At 52.8% G+C, this 16712-nt stretch overlaps 1 protein-coding gene and 2 long non-coding RNA genes across 3 annotated transcripts; 2 read left to right on the top strand and 1 right to left on the bottom strand.

Annotated features, from left to right (window-relative positions):
* The first annotated feature begins 34 nt into the window (after window positions 1-34).
* On the top strand, window positions 35-2915 carry LOC125079168 (uncharacterized). The gene is made up of 3 exons (XR_007121063.1): window positions 35-191; window positions 364-463; window positions 2759-2915. It is a non-coding gene; the product is annotated as an uncharacterized LOC125079168 (long non-coding RNA).
* On the bottom strand, window positions 2789-6094 carry LOC125079176 (uncharacterized). The gene is made up of 2 exons (XR_007121065.1): window positions 5784-6094; window positions 2789-2941 (listed from the first exon to the last, which is right to left on the bottom strand). It is a non-coding gene; the product is annotated as an uncharacterized LOC125079176 (long non-coding RNA).
* Window positions 6095-8535: 2441 nt separating this feature from the next.
* PPM1M (protein phosphatase, Mg2+/Mn2+ dependent 1M) lies at window positions 8536-13275 on the top strand. Its single transcript, XM_047692572.1, has 10 exons — window positions 8536-8759; window positions 9501-9624; window positions 9767-10021; window positions 10457-10569; window positions 10906-10990; window positions 11093-11211; window positions 11376-11439; window positions 11671-11778; window positions 11892-12040; window positions 12354-13275. Exons 1-10 carry the CDS (start codon window positions 8536-8538, stop codon window positions 12496-12498), a joined length of 1386 nt encoding a protein of 461 aa, XP_047548528.1. The 3' UTR covers window positions 12499-13275.
* Window positions 13276-16712: the final 3437 nt, after the last annotated feature.

The following is a 16712-nucleotide window of genomic DNA, read 5'->3' as shown; positions in this document are numbered from 1 at the left end:
TGGGGGCGGGAACTCGGGGCCGCGCGTGCGCGCACCGTGCGCCTTGTTCCGGGTGGGCCCAGCGCCGGGAGTCGGCCGGTGAGGCGGCGCGCCTGCGCGGGCCTGTTTGTGGCAAAGAACAGGGACTGCGTGGGGTCGAGCATGCGTGGGCGCACGCGGGGGTGTGTGTCTGTGCGCCCTGAGCCTAGTGGGTGGGTGTCTGGCTGGGGCGCGTCCGGGAGTGCGCGCGCGTCTGTGCGCCCCGGGATAGGTGGGTTTCCAGTTGGGGTGGGATCTGCGCCCCACTTATGGCCTTTTATGGCCGGGAAGGGGGTTCGTGTGCGGATGTGCGCGCGTATGTTTGTGCCGCATCCCTTTTCCTAGAGACGTTTCCTGTGCGCCTCCTGCGAAGCTCCTCGAGGCACCTCAAGGCTGGCGTGGCTGCAGGCCTGTCCTGAGAGTGGGAGGCCGACTGACATACCAGGTAGTTAGCAGATGAACCTGTGGCAGCGAGGGCCCAGCCCAGAGAGCAAGGAGCCACCAGGAGGTGAAGTTTGGGTGGAGACCTGGAGGTCAGCCTAGTAGAGCAGAGGGAGAAGTTTTCTGAGAAGAGGAAACTACATGTGAAAAGGCCCAGAGGTTGAAGGAGGGCCAGGGCTTGGCGACTGACGAGCTTCCCAACTCCCAATCAACTTCTGGCTCCAGACCCAGCGTCTTGGCCTTCTGTGGCATCGCCCTGCTGGGACCGGCCAATCAACATAATGTAGCTTCCAGGCCTCTGTGAGTCAGTGGTGAGCAGGTGACCTCAGTCAGTCCAATCAGAGCCTGTCCCGGCTTGCTGGGAAGGTTGGGAAGGAGGCCATGTTTTGGGTCTTGGGGTTGTTGGGAGTTGATGATGGAGTGTGGGGCCTGCCTAGCGATTGGCGCCGGCTTGAGCTCCATGCTCACTGTCCCACTACCCCACCCTGAGTAAGGAGCATGGCGCCCTCCTCTGTGTGCCCCAAGCCCTGGGTTTCTCATTTCCTGAGAGTCCAGCAAACACAAAACTGAAGGATTTTCTTTTTTATCTTTTTGAGAGAGAGAGAGAGAGAGAGAGAGAGAGAGAGCGCGCGCGCCTGCGCGGGGTGGGGGGGAGGGATACAGAGCGGGAGAGAGAGAATCTTAAGCAGTCTCATCGCTCAGTGCAGAGCCCAATGCCAGGCTTGATTCCACAACTCTGAGATCATGACCCGCTCAGAAATGGAGAGTTGGTTGCTTAACCCACAGAGCCACCCAGGCAGCCTGAAGAATTTTTTCTTTTTCTTTCTTTTCCTTCCTTCCTTTTTCTTTCTCTCTTTTTCCTTCCTTCCTTCCATCCTTTTCTTATTTTATCTATTTATCTGAGTGAGAGAGATCACAGAGGAAGAGGGAGAAACAGATTTGCTGCTGAGCGGAGAGCCCGATGTGGTCCCAGATTCCAGAACCCCAAGATCAGGACCTGAGCAGAAGGCAGACGCTTAACCAACTGAGCCACCCAGGCTCAGGATTTTCTTGTTTTTCTTCCTGTGCACACCCTGAGGCCTGAGCCTGTGCAGTGTGCTCACGTTGGCCACCCCAGAACTCGCAATGGACCATAAAAACTGTGTGGCCTCACAGGCTGCCCTTGGGAGAATAGCTCACGGGCACGTCCCCGACTCAGCCCTGTCCCATCACATCACAGAGGGACCAGAGCCAACAATTACATCAACTCTCAGACCTGGCCACCTCCATGGGAGCACTGGGCAATTCCACAGAAGCAGAAGAGCCTCAAGTTCTTGGAAACAGGAATTACCCAAGAAAACAGGTTCATGAAAAATAATAATATTATATTCCCCTTAGAAATGTCTATCACTGGATGAACTGTGACTGCCTTAACGGTGCGGTCTCCCCTGCTGCCAGACTAACCCCTGCCTGCATCATTCCCTTTGTTTTTATTGCTGCCTGATACCTATATTTATCTGCTTTTTTATTGTCTTCCCTCTACCAGTAGTTAAGTTTTTGCCCCTGCTGTATCCCCAATACCTAAAACAGTGGCCAGCATTGGTAAGTGTTCAGTGATATTTGCCAAATAAATAAATGAATGAACAATTAGTCTTGGGGCACCTGGCTGGTTCAGTCAGTAGAGCATGAGACTCTGGGTCTCAAGGTTGTGAGTTTTCAGCCCCATATCAGGTGCAGTATTTACTTAAAAAAAAAAATTAGAGTCTATGTGTTGCACCCTTCTATGTACTGGGCACATTTATTTAATCTTCATGACACCCCTAGGAGGGAGGTGTTACTGTCTTTTACAGTTGAAGAATCAGAGGTTTGGAGAGATAGAGTGATTTGATGTAGGTCACAAGGTAGTGAGTGTCCCCAGAAACTTAGTTTCCTTTACTGAAGGCAGTGGAACAGTCAAAAGATGAGAAATCCTATTGGGCAGTGGTCCTCATCCCCTCCATCAGTATCTCACACCTCAGTGAGGAGGGTTTGATGAGGGAAGGAAACTCCTTGGGATATGGGTTCTAGCCCAGTCCTGCTCAGCTTCACAGCCTGGGATGCAGGCAAGGAGCCCAAGGGCCAGCAGAAAGCCCAGACTCCAACCCTGGTTGAGATCTGGTTTCAGGCAGAAAGATGAGAAAGCTGCATACAGCAACTCACATGAGCCCAGATGAACACGGTATCCAGGAACAGGTTGGTTGCCCCTTTCTGATGTTTCCCAACACAGAGTCAGCCACTGAAATTATTAGAACATGCTGTTTTATTTTGTTTTTTTTTTCAGGTGGATCCAAGGTTTAATTTTTTTTTTAAAGTGAGCTATAAAAATACTGAAGAACAAAGAGGAAATTTTCTAGAATCTTGGAGTGAAGGAGGCTTTCTGAGTATGTCACCAAATTCAGCAGCCATAAAAGAAAAAAAATCGGAAAAAAAATCGATAAATTCCTTTACATTAAAAATTAAAAATCTATATGGAAAAAGCCACCATCAAAACCAAAACACAACTGTAATTGGCTACCAAAAACATACTTGTATTTCATTTTTTTTTAAGATTTTATTTATTTATTTGACAGAGATCACAAGTAGGCAGAGAGGCAGACAGAGAGAGAGGAAGGGAAGCAGACTCCCTGCTGAGCAGAGAGCCTGATTCGGGGCTCGATGCAGAGCTCGATCCCAGGACTCTGGGATCATGACCTGAGCCGAAGGCAGAGGCTTTAACCCACTGAGCCACCCAGGCGCCCCTTCTATCTCATTTCAAAATAAAGAGCTCTGGGGCATCTGAGTGGCTCAGTCAGTTGGACGTCAGACTCTTGATTTTGGCTCAGGTCATGGTCTCAGGGTCAGGGGTTGAGTTCCGAGGTGGGCTCCCTGCTCAGTGGGGAGTCTACTGGAGATTCTCTGTCTCCCTCTGCCCCTCCCCTCACTCTCTGTCTTTCTCTCAATACATAAATAAATAAAATCTTAAGAATAAATAAATCAAGAGTTCTGAAATCAATAAGAAAAAACCCAATGGCTCCCTAAGAAACTGGGCAAAGGATACAGACTATCCACAGAAAAAGAAATACAAATAGGTCTCTCAGAACTATGGAAAATTGATTATCCTTTCTCACTAAGATAAATGGAAGTCGAACTAGACTTGCATATCTTTACCTATAGGGAAAGATTAAAAACTTCAGTGAAAAACTGTCATGGTCAAATGATAGAAAAATAGGTTAATGGGAGAGCAAATCGGTGCAACCTTCATGTAGGACAATATCTACAAAATTGTGAACGTGTATGCTCCCCTCCTTTTATGAATTGAGGTGAAATACACATAACGTAAAATTAACCAGGACACCTGGATGGCTCAGTCAGTTGAGCGTCTGCCTTTGGCTCAGGTCATGATCTCAGGATCCTGGGATGGAGCCCCATCCCCTGCTCCCTGCTCAGTGGGGAGCCTGCGTCTTCCTCTCCCTTTGCCTCTCCCCCTGCTTGTGCGCTCTGTCAAATAAATAAAATCTTTAAAAAAAAATTAGCCATCTTAAAGTGATCAAGTCAGTACATTCACTATGTTGTACAACCACCATCTCTAGTTCTAAAACATTTTCATCACTCCAAAAGAAAACAGTATTCATCAAGCAGTTACTCCCTGTTCCTCCCTCCTCCAGCCTCTGGCCACCTGCAGTCTGCTTTCTGTTTCCATGGATTGACCTATTCTGGATATATCATTTGAATGGAAGCATAAAACGCGAGACCTTTTATATCTGGCTTTTTTCACTTAGCATAATGCTCATCTACATTGTGGCATGCGACAGTACTTGGGTTTTTTTTTTTTATAGCTGAATAATGTTCCCATTGCCTGTGTATTCCACAATTTGCTTATCCATTTGTCCATGACGTTTTTGTCATTTCCACCTTTGGGCTATTGTGAATAGTGCTGGTATGAACCACGCATATGCCTTTGGCCCAACAGTTCCATTACTAGGAACTGATCCTACCAATATGCCCCCACAAAAAAATGTAAAGCAAATAACTAAAAACCAGCTGAATGTCCACCACTGAGAGGCTAGCTATCTAAAATCTGCATTTTTGCAGAGACTACTCTGTAGCCTTAACAATAAGGCAGCTCTTCAAGGACTAATACTAAAAGAACTATCTTCTATGAAAATGTCAGGTGTAGCTCATGGCATAGAGTACACTATCACTCGTGTAAAGGAGGGGAGGAGGAAAGATTTTACATATATGTAATTTTAAAATTATTTAAAGTGAGATATAATTGACATCACATTGTATCAGTTTTAGGTGTACAACATGATTTAATATTTGTATATTTCATGAAACGATCACAGTAAGTTTAGTTAACATCTGTCACCATGGGAGTTAACAACTATTTTTCTTGTGATGAGAACTTTTTTTTTTTTTAAAGATTTTATTTATTTATTTGACAGAGAGAAATCACAAGTAGGCAGAGAGGCAGGCAGAGAGAGAGGAGGAAGCAGGCTCCCTGCCGAGCAGAAAGCCCGATGCGGGGCTCGAACCCAGGACCTGGGATCATGACCTGAGCCGAAGGCAGCGGCTTAACCCACTGAGCCACCCAGGCGCCCCGTGATGAGAACTTTTAAGATCTGCTCTCTTACCAACTTTCAGATGTGCAATACAGCAGTGTTAACTATAGTCACCATGCTATAGATTACATTCCCAGAATTTACTTACCTTATAACTGGAAGTTTGTATCTTTTGACCAACTTCCCCCCATTTTGCCAACCCCCGCCCCCAACCTCTGACAACCAGCAGTCTGTCCTCTGTGTCTATGAATTTGGGATTTGTTTGTTTAGATTCCAAGTACAGTGAAATCATGCAGTGTTTACCTTTTTCTGACTTATTTAGCATAATGCACTCATGGTCCATTTATGTTGTTGCAAATGGCGGAATTCCCTTTGTTTTATGGCTGAGTAATATCCGTGCGTGCACACACGTATGCACGCGCGCTCTGCACTGTCTTCATCCATTCATCCCTCAGTGGACACTGATTGTTTCCATGTCTTAGCTATTGTAAATAATGCTGACGTGAACATGAAGGTGCCCATGGTTTCAAGATGTTGATTTCACTTTCTTCAGATAAATACCCAGAAGTGAAGTTGCTGGATCATAGGGTTCTATTTTTAATTTTGAGGAACCTCCATACTGTTTTCCACAGTGGCTGCAACCCATTTATAGTCCTACCAACAGTGCACAAGAATTCCCCACATCCTCGCCAATACTCATTATTTCTTGTCTTACAGGCAATTTTTTTTTTTTTTTTTTTTTTTTTTTTTTGCTTGAATTTGCACAGAATATCTGGCATCTCTGGAAGGATCCGCAAGAAACTAGTAGTACTGGATGTCTCCCAGGAGAGGAACTGCATGGCCAGGGAGGGGATGGGTTGTGCGCGGAGACTTGTTACTAAATACATTTTCATACCTTTTGAATTTGGGGTTTTTTTTAAGGCTTTTTTTTTTGTCCAAAGTAATCTCTATGCCCAATTTGGGACTTGAACTCATGACCCTGAGATCAAGTGTAGCATATTCTACTGAGCCAGTCAGTCACCCCATCTTTGAAATTTTGAGTCGTGGGACTCAACAAAAACTATTCTCATTGTGAGTGAAAAAAATGTAGCATAAAAATCTTTTTCTTTTAAACTTCCTCCTCCCACCCCCATCCCCCACATGCTGGCTGAGTTAGCTGAGGAGAGGCGTCTGGCCAGGAGCTGGGGCAAGCTTGGGTTCATCTGAACAGTCTGGAGAAGGGTGTTGCTGGAGGGTGAGGATTTGCATGGCCCCCAGGATGGGCTCAGCCCAGGAATGAAGAGAGACCCACCCCCAAGGAACCTCGCCTACAATTTCAGACAACAGAGTCGGAAGTGCCTGGAAATTTCTGGAGAAAGAAAAAGGCAAACGGCCAATCCAAAAGTCTGGGAATGAGAGGGGCACTGGATTGTAGAAGCAGCAACAGTTCAAAAGACAATGAAGAGAGAAGTCAGAATTCTGAAACAAAATATCAGTAAAAGCAAAGGCTTTTGCCCCGTGAAGGGTGTAGAGCTTACTTTCAAGCTGGGGTGGCTTTTGAGACAAACCTTTTCAGACTTGCAAGGACCCGGGGAATTACCTTCCAGTCATCCTATCTTGGAAAGTTGTTAGAGGATGTGCTTCAGCAAAATGAGGTAGAAAACTAAGATAGTCAGGCTTAGGATCCAAACAAGAGTAGAGGCCAGAGGAGCCTCTGTGGCACTGACAGAACACTCAGGCCACCTTGGGACAGGGAGGATGGGACCGCCATAGGACTCCACAGCTATACTGAGCAACAGACCACCTATGACACCTAGAGCTTCTCTAAATAGACTTGAGAGGATCAGATTCATCCCACCCAGGGAAGCCCAAGACAGTGGGTTGGAGCCTGTGTCATTTTAGATTTTAAAACCCTCTGAGCCAATAGCTGGTGGGGGCAAGGAGGTCTGCCTCCTCAGGTAGGTCTGCCCCACCCTGGGTCCCTGGTCCCTGGTCTTTCTGTTCCAATGATAGGGCATAGCTCAGGTGTCCTCTAGAAAGCTTTTTCTGACTTTTCCCCACCCCCTTGCCAGCTGGATCAAGCACCATCCACCAGGACTTCACCATCAGAGCAGGGGAGCCCATCTCCATTAGTGCTGCGTGCCTGTCCCCAGTGTGGGGCCCGGTGCACACAGTGGGGTCAGTAAGTTAGCCCCCAGGCTGCTCTGGACTGGAGTCATCTGAGGGAAGGGACATGGGGCACAGCTTCCTGTCTCAAGAACAACCCTCCCTGGGCAGCGGGACCCCTCAGTGAGGCAGGGCTGGCACCCAGAGAAGTAGGGCCTTATGAACCTGTAGGTTCCAGGCTTAGCAGTGGAGACAAAGGAAGGGACTCCTCCTGCAGCTCTCCCCAGGGACCCTGGGCTAAGGGGCTCAGGGACTTTGAGGTGGCAAGCCTGCCTTTCTGGAGGCGGAAAGGGGAAGAGAAATCCCCTGGGCAGGTGGGGGGGGAGGTTCTGAGTCAGCTGAACTGTCATAATGGAAACAGCACATCCTGACATCAGGACACTTCTCCTCTGTGGCCTTAGAGACCCCTTATGAGACAGAAAGAACAGTCCTGTGCCAGGAATTGGGCTTAAGTGACAGAAGGGTGACAAAGCCTCTGTTAACAGGCAGGTGTGAAGGAAGACACTGCTGCTGACCCCACCGTGACAGCTGGTCAGCGGGGAAGAGACTGCAACATCTTTCCTCCAGCAAAGATGAAAGTCTTTCACTTCCTTAGTTCCAAGTCTGCACTCGTGTTGGAGCCTTTTGGGGACCACGAGTTCCCTTTGTCCACCAGCCACGGACACTCCAGTGAAGAGCCTGCTGTCTGTCCACAGAGGTTATCTTGACTGGGGCGGGGCGGGGGGGAGTCATTTGAGAGGCTGTCCCCTAACTGGGGATGATGAGAAAGGCCAGGGTGACCACCAAGGCCCATCTGGGGGTGGAAGGTGACAGACTACGGGGGTGGTCAATGAAGGCCACCCAGTTCCTGAGACTGGGAGAACCCAGTGCTCTGAGACTTACTCAACGCCTCAGTCTGACACCTCCAAGCACATCCTGTTCCCATCTTCCCCTTGCGCAAGGCTGGGGCCCAGCAGGAGGAGGCCAGAGGCTCTGCCGCCCGGGGCGGGGGCGGCTTGGACGCCCCGGCTGCCTCCTTACGACCCCGTCACTTCGCTGGGTGGGGGGTGGCCAGGAAGTCCTTTCCCGTGGCCAGGGCCAGCGCCCCCCGCGTGTGCAGCCGCACCCGGCCTGCTCGGGCGGGTGTGTGACGCGGGCAAGCCGCTTGGCTTCTCGAGGCCTCAGTTTTCTTGCCCGTGAAGTAGGCTTGACAACAGCCTCGGCTTCTCCGGGCCGTGACGAGGCTCAGCAGTCCCGCGGGTGCCCAGGCCGCGCGCGCACTCCCCGCGGAAGGCCGGGGTTTGGGGGCGTCACCGCCCCGCCCCCGGCCCCGCCCCCGGCCCGCTTCCTCCTCCCGCCCGGCGCCCCGCGGGCAGCCCCCTGCCGCCGCGCCATGTCCGCCGGCTGGTTCCGGCGCCGCTTTCTGCCAGGGGGTCCACTCCCCGCGCCGCGGCCCCCCCGGCCGCGCGCCAGCCCAGTGCCCTACCGGCGGCCCCGCTTTCTGCGCGGCTCGGGCTCGGGTCCCGGAACCGCCGACGCCCCGCGCAGACCGGACGCCCGACCCGTGCGCAGCCCGGCGCGGGGCCGCGCGCTGCCGTGGAATGCAGGCTACGCGGAGTGAGTGCCCCGCCCCGGCACCCCACCCCCACCCCTCGGATCCCTACTCCCGTCCCTCGGGCTCCCCCACGCAGCCCCTCGGGTTCCCTCCCGCCCCGGCCCTGCTGGGTCAGCCCCAGAGCCGGGACCAACCTGGAAAACAGCCTAAGCTGAGCGAGTGCCCCCACCCCCCAGCCTGTGGATACCTCCCTCCTGTCCTCACCTGGGACTCTTGACAGCCTCCTCCCCCGTCCCCCGCCAATCCCCGTCCCACCCTTTTCTTGGAACTCCAGCCTCCCTCAGAGAGGCTTGCGACTTGGGAAGGACCTGCACCTCTGGGGCTTCCAAGGTGAGGCAGGGAAACTGGACCGAGCCAGGGAAACTGTGGGCCTTGGAGCTACCCCTCACCTGCAGGCATGCATCTCACCCTGGGTTGTGACCTGTGCTGTATGGGACTGCAAATCTGGCTGAGATGGGGCGGAGGACAGGCAAAGGAGCCCAGATCTCCCCAGGCAGCCCCCCCTCACCTCCCAGCCCAGGTCAGCGAGTAGTTTCCCAGGGCATCTGGGCCCCAAAGTTTTGCCTTAGTGTGAGGCTACCGATCAGTTAGGAAACTTAACACTGTCCAGGTGTGTGTCAGGGGCAGCATGGGGGCTGCTGCCTCAGAGGTAGGGCTGGCTCCTTCTGTGTACCAGCTCTGGTCTCTGCCCATGGGGACATGGGTGTGTCCCTGAAGGGTCACTGGTCACTTACCGGCCTCAGGATCATCAATGCAGAGAAATCTGAGTTCAATGAGGATCAGGCGGCCTGTGGGCAGCTGTGCATACGGAGATGTGAGTTTGGGGCCGAAGAGGACCAGGAGTGGCTGGCCTTGTGCTCAGAGGAGGTGAGTGCATCTGGGCCTATGCCCATCTTACAGGCTGGGACCAGGACTGCAAGTTGAGGTTCTTGCTCTAGTGTCCCACTCTGGGCTGGGGGGACAACTGGCGAAGCCAGGCAGAGCCTGATGCCAAGCCCTTCCGGCACAGCTCCTGACAGGTCATTACTGGGCCCTGTTTGATGGGCACGGCGGTCCGGCTGCGGCCATCCTGGCTGCCAACACCCTGCACTCCTGCCTGCGCCGGCAGCTGGAGGCCGTGGTGGAGGGCGTAGTGGCCGCTCGGCCCCCCATGCACCTCAGCGGCCATTGCGTCTGCGCCAGTGATCCCCAGTTTGTGGAAGAAAAGGGCATTAGGGCAGAAGACTTGGTGATCGGGGCTTTGGAGAGTGCCTTCCAGGAATGTGTGAGTGTGGCCTTTGCCTGGGGAAGGGGCAGGGACCTGAGGGGCATCCCTGCCCACACCAGTGGTTTCCTGGGATCTTTGCATTGGGAGGACAGGATGGGGTTGGCTTGTTAGTAGTGATCATTACTATCATCATAAGCCCTCCCATTTATCCAGTTGTCTGGTACGCACCAGGGGCTTTTCCGTGCCCCATACCTCGTGCACCCCTCTGGTCCTTCTTGGTGCAGGGGAGGCTTTCCCTTCCTCAGTTCTGAATAGGACTTCCTTCCCTCCCAGGGGATACGCCTAGATCCTCTGACCACAAGGATCCTGGAGTCAGAGCTAGACCTTGGGTGGGAACCACCATGCTTGCTGGTGGGGAAGTGAACTCTGGGGTGGAGATTGGGGACAGATGGCAGTGCTGGCAGCAGCTCAGGTGGCTTCGGTTTGCCCCAGGATGAGGTGATCGGGCGGGAGCTGGAGGCCTCGGGCCAGGTGGGCGGCTGCACAGCCCTGGTGGCTGTGTCCCTGCAGGGAAAGCTGTATGTGGCCAATGCTGGGGACAGCAGGTAAGAGCCAGAGGGTAGGCAGGGAGGGGCGGGCAGGCGGGCACCAGAGGCACGGGGGACAGTGAAAGGGGGCTGGAAGTGGAGGGATGGAAATGGGGACTGACTGGCTGAGTTGCTTACGTACCTGGCATGTCAGCTGAGTGGACAGCAGATGCCAGGGAGGGCAGGAGGCCTGAGCCTTTATTCTGCAGGCTGTAGGTAGTCATGGGGGCTTTGAGCAAGAGATTGGCATAGGCAGAGCTGGTCCCTGGTGGCTGGAGGAGGGGCCGACAGGATGGAGACCATGAACGAGGGCAGAGTCTGCCCCACAGACCTCTCTTTGTCAACCCCGTCCAGGGCCATATTGGTACGAAAAGATGAGGTCCGGCCCCTGAGCTCTGAGTTCACCCCAGAGACTGAGCGGCAGCGGATCCAGCAGCTGGTAGGTATCTTGCAGAGGGAGGCTGTGGAGCCCCAACTTGTGAGTCCCTAGTCACCAGAGGCCACCAGAGAGCCTGATCTGTACCTGGCCTCCCTACCTGAGGCCTTTGTCTACCCCGAGCTTCTGGCTGGTGAGTTCACCCGACTGGAGTTCCCCCGGCGACTGAAGGGCGATGACTTGGGGCAGAAGGTTTTGTTCCGGGATCACCACATGAGGGGCTGGTGAGCGAGGTGGGCTTGGGAGACAGTGGGGAGAGCCCTGGTGTCCAGGCCCAGTGTGTGGACTTGGGGCTGTCCTCTTTCAGCCTGGGCAGGGTGGGCTCCGTGGTGCGGGGAGGTGAGGGGGTCGGTGGGGCCTGGGTTGACGCTGGGTCTGACCCTGGTAGGAGCTACAAGTGTGTGGAGAAGTCGGATCTCAAGTACCCACTGATCCATGGGCAGGGTAGGCAGGTCAGTGAATGGCCCCTTCTTAAGAACCCCTCTTAAATTGCTCCCTGGAGAGGGGGGAGCTCCCTTCTTCCTTGTTGGGTGGACTATAGCTGGGGTCACGGAGTTTGCCCCAAGGCTACAGGATGTCTGTCCCTCAGCCCAGGGCACCTGAGGGCCACGGTGCGCTTCTGTGTGCTTTATTTGCACATCTGACAGCAAACAGCTGTCACCTCACGTCTCCCTTGTCCCCAGGCTCGGTTACTGGGAACATTGGCCGTCTCCCGGGGCCTGGGAGACCATCAGCTCAGAGTCCTGGACACAAACATTCAGCTCAAGCCCTTCTTGCTCTCTGTCCCACAGGTGAGTGGCCCACAGACCGTCCACACCAGCTTCCGTCCGCCCAGAAAGGCAGACGACAAGGCTGGCGGGAGCCGGGAAGGGAGTGCTGAGGGACCCTCAGGCTTAACTTGCAGGTAACCGTACTGGATGTGGACCAACTGGAGCTGCAGGAGGAGGATGTGGTTGTCATGGCAACTGATGGTCTCTGGGATGTCCTGTCCAATGAGCAGGTTGCACAGCTAGTGCGGAGCTTCCTCCCTGGCAACCAAGAGGACCCACACAGGTACTGTAGCTTCAGCGACACCAGGAAGTAGTTGTGGCCGAGAAGACAGCACTGGTGATGAACCTGGCTCAGGACAGGTGGTCAGAAGCAGAGAGAGCTATCTCAAGCTTCTGGGGGGTGATGGTGGGTCCCCAAAATCTCTGGGTTCAGAAATCCCCAGGACCAAAATCTCCATGGTCCAGCCTGTGGCCATCCCATGCTTGTGGCCTTGCCTGGCCCCACAGCTGGACTGCATTATTTGGGTCCCCACATGTCCAGCCGTACGCAAGTTCTCCCTGAGGGGTGCCCTTGCATCTCTGCTCTGGCTCCACAGGTTCTCGGAGCTGGCCCAAATGCTGATACACAGCACACAGGGAAAGGACGACGGTCCCACAGGAGAAGGGCAGGTATCCTACGATGACATCTCGGTGTTCGTGATTCCCTTGCACAACCAGGGCCAGAGGAGCGATGGCCACTGAGGATTCAGACACTATACCCCAGAACCACTCTGGGGCCGGGTATAATCCGGGCATCCCTCCATCAGTCAACAGCAGGCCTACCTGCCCTGCCCCAGACACAATGGGTTGATCCCGCACCCCAGCCCATCTCAAGGAGAGCATTTATAGCAGGCAGTCAGAGCTGGAAGAGTATGGAGAGCCCTGCTCCCCAGGTCCCTCTTCGGGCAGGCAGGGCAAGAGCGCAGTTATCAGTAACCTCCCTTTACAACGTAGGAAACCCAGGTGGGGCTCCTCTGACAGGGTCTTTGCAACTCAACGTTATTCCCAGATGGGGACAGCCGGACTAAGGGCACTGGCCATGAATGCTAGGAGGGGCAGAAGAGCCTGTTTGAATCTAGGTCTCCAACTCATGAATGTCAGAGTATTTACTCAATAACCTCCAAAGCCTATGGAGGGTGCCTTATGGGAAGCTGTGGGTAGCCTCCTGTCTGCTCAACAGCCATCTTAAATCAGCCCCTTGAGAGACAGCCCAGGTCCTACCCCACTCCCCTCTGCCACTGGAGGTGAGGCCCAGGCCCAGGTGCTAAAGGTGGGGCAGAACAGAAAGAGGCAAGAGGAGCCCCACAGTTTGCTAAGCCAGGAATGTCCCTGAAAACTCCCTCCTGGCCCCAGCCCTGCCCCAAGCTGATGTGCCAGCAATGTGGTTTTGTTGCTCCCCGACCCCTCCCTATAATTAAATGTTTGTGTGAAGAGCCCTTGTGAATCATGAACTGCTGTAAAGCTTGGCATTATAGTACACTTTTTTGCTCATTCTTGTTACTTTCCAAAGAATCCGTCTTTGCTCCCCCTTGCAAGTCTGCCTATAGTCAGGACTGCATTTTCTCCGAGGGCCTTTCTAGTCCCCAGTATGGGGTGAGCCCCAGTGAGAGAACTGTGGTTCAGGGAACAGAAAAGTCTGCCGCCATCTGCGGGCCCCTGGGTTCAAGTACCTTCTGGTACATCAACATTAACTTGGTTTTGCATGACGATTTCAATAAACCAAGAATTAGCTGGAGACAAATCACTCAGTGTTCCAGAGCTTGCTGTCTGATGAACAGCTTAGTTCTTCACCTTCCCCACAAGACTGTCATCACCTAGCACTTGCCAAGGCCCGGGAGCTTGGGAGCATTTGTTGAATTACAAGGCGACCACCTTTATGACCTCAGCCTCACACTCCTACTTTAGTTTACAACTGGGATAAATTCTATTCAGGCAACTCGCAACCCCAGATGGGAGCCAGGAGGGACATGGGCCAAGAGGCACCAGAACTGAAGGTAAAACTTACATGTTTATGCTATCGGCGAGGTTCTCAAGCCCCCTTTCCTACCCATTAACTCACTTTTTTATTTTTTGCTTTTTTTTTTTTTTTTTTAAAGTAAGCTCCACGCCCAGTGTGGAGCTTGAACTCATGATCCTGAGATCAAGAGTCACATGTTCTACTGACTTAGCCAGCCAGGACCCCCTCATTAACTCATTTTAGACTCTCATTTCCTGTACATTCTCCAGGGAAGGGGTAGGGAAAACTACCAAAATTTCTTACTTTTCAGGCCTGTCCCACAGCCCCACACTTCTGGACTTCCGTATGTCCACAGCTAGGTCCTGACACCCCGGGGGCCCCTGAAGCGCGGGCAGCCTCTCCAGGCTTGCTCCAGTTGCGCGGTTAGCCGAGGCACAGCGCGCCTTACCAGCCTGCAGTTCCGCTTCCTGTCTTCAGCAGCCACCCCCGCCCCCTGGCAGTGTGGCAGCACCCTGCGCCTGCCTCTCCCCCACATCAATGGCTCAGGCAGCTCACCCTGGCAGCCCGCTGCCTGCTCTTGCTCCTCACACAAGGCTGAAGCCCAGGGAGTGGGTACAGCGGGTCTCTGGACTGCAAGCATGCCTCACCTATAGGAGTGGCGGCTGCAGGGACCACCACACTCACCTACCGTGTCCGAGCGTCTCAGCAGAGCCACGTAATGCGGCAGGCCTCCACCAGGCCGTGTGGGCCGCCTCCTTGAGCAGTCTGCCAGGAGAACCTATGCACAGCCTATCGCTCACAAGCTGGGATGTTCCCTCCGAGGCTCTTCGTAACCCTTGGCCACCCTCCTACAACCATGGGCAGAGTGGCAGGCCCGAGGATGTCTTCTCGGTTCAAGGGAGCCAAGAAGCGGCAGGCAGCTCTGAGGATACGGAGTTAGTGCATGGACTCTAGGAGTTACCAACTCACCAGCCAGGCAAGTGGTCATCAAGCTACTGGCCAGGTCCTCTGCCAGAACTAGAGCAGGAGACTCAAAGAGGCCCCATTCTCCTTGCTCCACGGAAGCCAGGGCCTGGCAGGACAAACTTTATTCCAGCTAGAGGCTGCCAATCTGATCGAGCACTGAGGTAACTGGGGAATGAAAGGCAGCCTGAGGTACTATGCCAGGTAGACTGAAAGGCTACTTCGATGCTGGCACAAGTTGGCTCTTCCCACTCATTTCTGGCCCTGTGGCTTATTAGAGCCTGCGGTCAAGACCCAGGCTGCTACGCGTTGAGGTCTGGGTCTAGGGGTCCTTCCCACCAGCCTCCAGACCTTGGTCACCAGGGAGGGGACAGTCCCAGCGAGCCAGACAATCCATCCACATGGCATCATCATGATTCCCAGGTGAGTAAGGAGGACTAACAGGAGACAACCCACCCCTCCCTCCAACTCTAAGAACCAGGCAAACAATGCTATAGAAACTCAACAGAGAGGCTACAGCCATAAAATTCTGTTTAAGACTGATAACATGGAAAAAATGTTTATATGTTAAGTACAAAAGGGACATAAAATTGTATATACAGTAGAGTAACAACTATGTAAACACACCAAAAATCTATGCACAGAAATGTCTAGAGGAACATGTAACACCAAAAGATTAACAGTTGTAGCATTTGGGTGGCAAACTGATTCATTTTAAAATTCCCCAAATTTCTTCAATATGCATTAAGTATGATTGCAACAGGGAAGTTTTTTTCCCCTTAAAAAAATAATAAAAATAAAAATAAAAAAAAACAAAAAACCAACACCACTCACTGGCTGGTGGTTGAGCAGTGCAGTGTCACAAACTGGTGGCTTTGGCCTGGACTCTCGAGAGTATGGGTGCAGCCCCTCCTACCTCAGAGAGCTAGGGTACCCCTGGCTCCACTGACAGCACCCCTGCAGCCGCAGCCCCTCTGCCCCTTTATTTCTGCCTTATTCCCACCACATCGTCTCCAATCACTTCTAGCCTTATCTTCCCTTGCACACTCAGGAGCCAGCTCTGTAGCCACAGGTCCCTAGAAAGAGGCAGTGCCATGCATATCTCAAAGGATGTGGTACCTCAGCTCTGGACACCAGAAGCTCAACAGAAATCATCTTCTTTGCTGACGGGCAAGTGGCTGCTGTGGTTACAAGTATTGAATTATGCAGCCCTTCTGGTAAACCCCCGGTCTCTAGCACTCTCTGAACAGTTACTCTTACCATGAATTTTCTATCCTGGAGAGCCAGGAGTGGGCAGCAGTAATAGCTCAGATCATCTGGTTTCGAAAAGTCCCTCCACTCTGAGAAGGCAGAGCTACAGAGAGTGGGTGGCACTGCAGAGAAGCTGCAGATTCCAGTCTATGTTTTGGAAAGATGCATGCCCCTTGCCCTTTAAGTTTGAGGAACCAGTGAAAAGTAACTGCTAACAAAACGAAACTATAATTGCTAGCAATTCACAGCCTATTCCTGCTGCTGAACAAAAGCAGCTAATGGCTTGCTTCCCCTTAGCAGCTATGTACTCTTGAGCAAGTCATAACCTTGTTGAGCCTGTTTCTGTATCTGCAGGGAACGTGTGACCTGCTTACATGTTGGGGAACTTAGTGAAATAACATGCCACTGGTCCTGCTCTAAGGCGGCAGGGGAAGGAAAGGCCATGAGCCAGCCTTAGCTCTTCTCAACCCTGATCAAGACCTCTCCCCCTTCCAAGAGAAGGCAAGGAAAAGAAGCAAGCAGACATGCCAGGTAACAGGAATGGCCTGTAATTGGAAAAGCAGCTTCCAACAAACTGAAAATGCTCTGGTTCCAGCATCTTGTCCCCAGACATCAGAAGCCAGACACAAAAGGCATGCAAGAGTGACTGTCACACACGTGCAGGCGCAGACAGATCATCACCGAGCAAAAAGGGGGCAAATACTGCAGAAAGGGCCCCAAAGTGCGGCTTGAGGAACACAAGGGA

The sequence above is a fragment of the Lutra lutra genome, chromosome 1 (assembly GCF_902655055.1).
Source record: "Lutra lutra chromosome 1, mLutLut1.2, whole genome shotgun sequence".
Taxonomy (NCBI): domain Eukaryota; kingdom Metazoa; phylum Chordata; class Mammalia; order Carnivora; family Mustelidae; genus Lutra; species Lutra lutra.
This window is presented reverse-complemented; position numbering and strand designations above follow the sequence as displayed.

Excerpts from the sequence above, each read along its gene's own strand:
- PPM1M (XM_047692572.1), top strand. The coding sequence starts at position 8,536 with ATGTCCGCCGGCTGGTTCCGGCGCCGCTTTCTGCCAGGGGGTCCACTC. Across the intron at positions 10,570-10,905 it reads GCCAATGCTGGGGACAGCAG|GGCCATATTGGTACGAAAAG; the intron begins GTAAGAGCCAGA and ends AACCCCGTCCAG. Across the intron at positions 11,440-11,670 it reads TCCATGGGCAGGGTAGGCAG|GCTCGGTTACTGGGAACATT; the intron begins GTCAGTGAATGG and ends CCTTGTCCCCAG.